Genomic DNA, 4,628 nt, shown 5'->3' with positions numbered 1-4,628 from the left:
AAAAAAATTTTTAAATATATTTTATTGATTTTTTACAGAGAGGGAGGGAGAGGGATAGAGAGTTAGAAACATCGATGAGAGAGAAACATCAATCAGTTGCCTCCTGCACACTCCCTACTGGGTGTGTGACCACAACCAAGGTACATGCCCTTGACTGCAATCAACCTGGGACCCTTGAGTCCGCAGGCCGATGCTCTATCCACTGAGCCAAACTTGTTAGGGCTGTACATCATTTTTTAAAAGTGGGCTTTTGTCTGATTGATATAGAGAAAGGTTTCTTAATGACTAATACTAAGCAAAAGTAATCTGAAAGTTATAGCCATCTATTTAAATATTCCATTTTCTTAAGTTATTTAAAGAGTTTTACATGTAAGCCTTAACGGGTTTTTCAGCAGGTTTGAAGAACTTTACATTATACATACCAGAGCTGAGATTGTTTTCCTTCTCTTTTGTACAACTTCTAGAACTTCTGAAGAGGCATAAACTACTCTGTAGTAGGCTTTTCATACTTTTACCCTGGTCCACTTTTTTGTGTGCCTGACACATTTTAGGTACCCCCTTAAATATTGAATAAATAAAAATTTCTTCTCTATTACCTGCTAAATATAAGGATAGCAAAGCAGCGTATAGGCAGTTTTATGAAAACTTAAATTTGTATGAGCTCACCTGAATGTAGTGGATGGATTTAATACATAGAAAATATTTAAATCATCAGGGAAATGCAAATTAAAACCACAATGAGATATAACCTCATACCTGTTAGAATGGTATTATAGAAAAGACAAAAATAACATGTGTTGGCAAGGATGTAGAGAAAAGGTAACCCTTGTGCACTGTTGGTGTGAACATAAACTGGTACAGTCATTATGGAAAATAGTATGGAGTTTCCTCAGGAAATTAAAAATAGAACTACCATATGAACCAGCAATTCCATTTCTGGGTATTTATCTGAAGAAAATGAAATCACTATCTTGGAAAGATATCTGCATTCCCATATTAATTGTAGAAATATTTACAATAACCAAGACATGGAAACAGCCTAAGTGTTTATTAGTGGATGAACAGATAAAGATGTGGTACATATATACAATGAAATATTATTGACTCATAAAAAAGAAGGAAATCCTGCCATTTACAACAACATGAGTGCACCTTGAGGATCTATGCTAAGTGAAATAAGTCAGACAATGACAAATACTGTATGATCTTATTTATATGTGGAATCTAAAAAAATCTGAACTCATAAAAATAGAGAACAGATGGGTAGTTGCCAGAGGTGGGGGTGGGGGTGGATGAGGGAACTTAGTGGAAGTGGTCAAAGGGTACAAACTTCCACTTATGAGATAAATAAGTCCTGGGGATGTAATGCATGGCGTGGTGACTGTACTGTATTGTATTTTTGAAAGTTGCTAAGGGAGTAATCTTAAAAGTTCACATTATAAGAAAAGAATTGTAATTATGGTGGTGATAGATGTTCACTAAATTTAAGGTGGTTGGTAATCATTTCATAATATACACATATAGAAAATGATTATGTTGTATACCTAAAACTAATATGTTATATGTCAATAATGTCTCAACTAAAATATAAAATAATTATCTTTAAAAAAATTGACTACAAAGGATTCATTGTAGGGATTGTGACCATATTAACTGAGACATATGAGGACACCTGATTTGACCATGGGACAGAATGTTGTGAAATGGGACTTTCCTATAAAAACATGGTATGTATACTATAATCTCTATAGCACAGAATACCACTTAATTAGTGAGTGGATTAAATGAATAAAAATTATGTTTAACTCCAACTTTTCTAGAGCATACCAATTACATAAAGTAAGGTCCTACTTGTATTATGTTCTGATGTGACCCATTCAGGGTGGACCTGCCTAAGTGATACAAAATGTATTTCCTGGTCTGTATCCCCATTGTTCTCCCTCATTCTGTTTTTGCCAGGGAGGATTTGAGGATGGGTATCTTGAAACCATGAGAAAGGAAATATGCCCTTCCTCCATCTTTTCCTTGTTTAGAGAAGGGTCTTCACTATACTTTGACCCTTTGCTTGATCACAGAAATCCCACAGCCATAGTACATATATATTTTCACTGTATCAGGAAGGAAGAACTAAGGTTAGTTTCATACTTGAATCAATGCACAGAGGGAATGGTTACTTAAAAAACAAGTTAAAAATAAAAAAATACATTTGAAGGATACTTTGTGTAACACGAATAACTTTCCTCTAATTTATCTGTTTTAGTTCCCTATTTTTAAATAATAGAATTTCTAGCCTAGGGGAACACATATGAAAAATGTACACTGTAAGCATAGCTTTCTACTTTTAATATTCTTGATTTCATAAAAATGAGCAACTTAGGTAATCTAATTATTTTTAAAGATACTTTTTTTGCAGGCAGGAAAACATTTCCATTCAATATATGTATAGGCAACACATACTCTGTATTAGAGGCTAACTCACTTGAGCGTGCTGAAATTCATGAAACTTATTAACACAAAACAATCACATAAATAATGTAAAATCTAATTTTCTGTTTCAGATTATCAATCTTCCTTAGCTATTCCCACTGCTCCAAACTTTTGTCTGACTCCGGTTCTTGTTGTATTTTAAATTGTTATGAGCATATTATAAATGAAATTCATTACAAAATTAAGTTAACATTCCCCAACACTGTGTTTTAAAAAGACCTACTTTTCGATTGTATTTTTATTTGGGAGTTTAGTTTTCAAATGCAGCAGCATGACCTGCGGTTGTGTTTTAGCATCCTTAAAACACTTTGAGGGAAGACCACTTGATCACAGGATGGCTATAAATGTATAAAGACCATACTGAGATGCTTTGAAAAGCTGGCCTAAGGTGTCTACATTCTATGGTACATTACCTTTAGTGGTGCATTCTTGGCTTCAGGGAATTCCCTTTCATCCAGCCTCACCCAGCGCTGTATGAACTGCTGAACCATAGGGTTTTCATTGTTGACAATCTGGAATCCTGTAATGTTAGCTCCTCCATGCATGACTCTTTCTAGCAAAATATCGGTAAAACCCTAAAAAAAGATAGAAAAGAATCATGATTGTAGGACATTGAGTTTTTATGTACAGTGTCTGTTGATTAGAATGGGAAGGGGGAAATGAAAGTTCCTTCTCTAGGGTCACTCTTTAATATAACAACGAAGAAAACCCTGGACACAATGTTATATGCCAATTATATCTCAATAAAAACAACAATGACAAACAAAAAACAGAAAACCCTGGATATGGACTAATTCTTAAGGTACTATGTCTCTGAAACTACAAGCATTCTGGAGACGATATGCATTCTTTCATTTTAGTGACTGTGTTTATTTAGTGTAGCTGTGCCAAGGACAAACATATGTGCCAACTTCAAGAAGATGTTTTGATTTGTTTAATTTACCTTTATAATTAGGGTTTCTTTATTGAGTACATATACAATGCTTCATGTAACTGGACAATATTGAAAAAGTTTGACCCCAACTAGAGGAATGAAATATTTTCTTCAGCTTAACATGCCAAACACAGAAGGTTGCTTTAGATTCTAATGAGGAGTACTTTCAACATTTGTGACATAGAAATACCAAAGAGGAAAACTGATTGTTTGGTTGTATATGATGGTACAAACCCCAGGGTATGTCTCACAGGTGTGTATAAATGAGTCTTGACATCTACTTCATAGCACCCACCATTTTCTTCTCTTGCTTTGGCTACAGTCTGGTGTCTCTGCCACCTCGGCCTCCTGATGGAATCTCTTCAGGTTCACATCAAGCCATCTCCACCTGGGCACCACCAGTGCTACTGGGCATTGCTATTTTCTAGGACTCCTCTCCCAGGAATTGCACTATTTTTGCCGGATACCTGTCTCTTGCTAATTACTGCTGATGCATTTGGGTCCTCAATGGGCTGAAGCAAACATTTATATTCATAAAGAAATGAGGAGAACTCTTCCTCCCTTCTTTAGATTCTCCTGCCCAACATTTTAGTATACGGTTTTCAAATATACAGAAAAGTTGAAAGAACAGTACAGTGAACACCCATATAGTTACTTCTCATATTTTACAATTAGTATTTTTCTATTTATTTATCAATCCATTTCATGTTTTGGATGCATTTCGAAGTAAGTTGTAGACATTTCTTTCTCTCTCTTTTTTTTTTTTTTTTGCTTTAAAATTTTTAAAAAAAAATTTTTAGGAGGAAAAAATCCAGCTTACAAGAAGAGTATGCAAACTTAGCAGTTAACTGAAATTAAAAATGTTCTAAGGGTCTCTTAACCCCAGTCATAGCCATCTTGTAATATTTATTTTTGCTTTTTATAAAATTTAATAGTTATTAATCACAATTCATCAATTTACCTGTGGCAGAGGTCCCTTAGCCCGGCCTGCACCCTCTCACAGTCTGGGAGCCCTCAGGGGATGTCCGACTCCTGACAGGGAGTGGGCCTAAGCCATCAGTCGGACATCATTAGCGCTGCTGCGGAGGAGGGAGAGGCTCCTGCCACTGCCACTGCGCTCACCAGCCATGAGCCTGGCTTCTGGCTGAGCAGTGCTCCCCCTGTGGGAGTGCACTGACCACCAGGGGGCAGCTCCTGGGTTGAGCAT

General features: G+C 35.9%; 1 protein-coding gene across 5 annotated transcripts in view; it reads right to left on the bottom strand.

The window, feature by feature from the left end:
- The window catches only part of GRIA3 (glutamate receptor, ionotropic, AMPA 3), a 323,974-nt gene that overhangs the window by 93,861 nt on the left and 225,485 nt on the right, over window positions 1-4,628 (bottom strand). For all 5 annotated transcript variants that reach the window (XR_313960.2, XM_005872700.2, XM_005872698.2 and 2 more), the window contains exon 6: window positions 2,901-3,062. Coding sequence is in view for 4 of the 5 variants with exons in the window: in XM_005872700.2 (XP_005872762.1) it covers window positions 2,901-3,062 (162 nt within the window). In the remaining variant the exon portion in view is untranslated. The remainder of the gene's footprint in view (window positions 1-2,900; window positions 3,063-4,628) is intronic.

This window comes from Myotis brandtii, unplaced genomic scaffold (assembly GCF_000412655.1).
Source record: "Myotis brandtii unplaced genomic scaffold, ASM41265v1 scaffold39, whole genome shotgun sequence".
In the NCBI taxonomy this organism is placed as follows: domain Eukaryota; kingdom Metazoa; phylum Chordata; class Mammalia; order Chiroptera; family Vespertilionidae; genus Myotis; species Myotis brandtii.
Note: the sequence above shows the minus strand (reverse complement) of the source record. Positions and strands in the feature narration are given on the sequence as shown.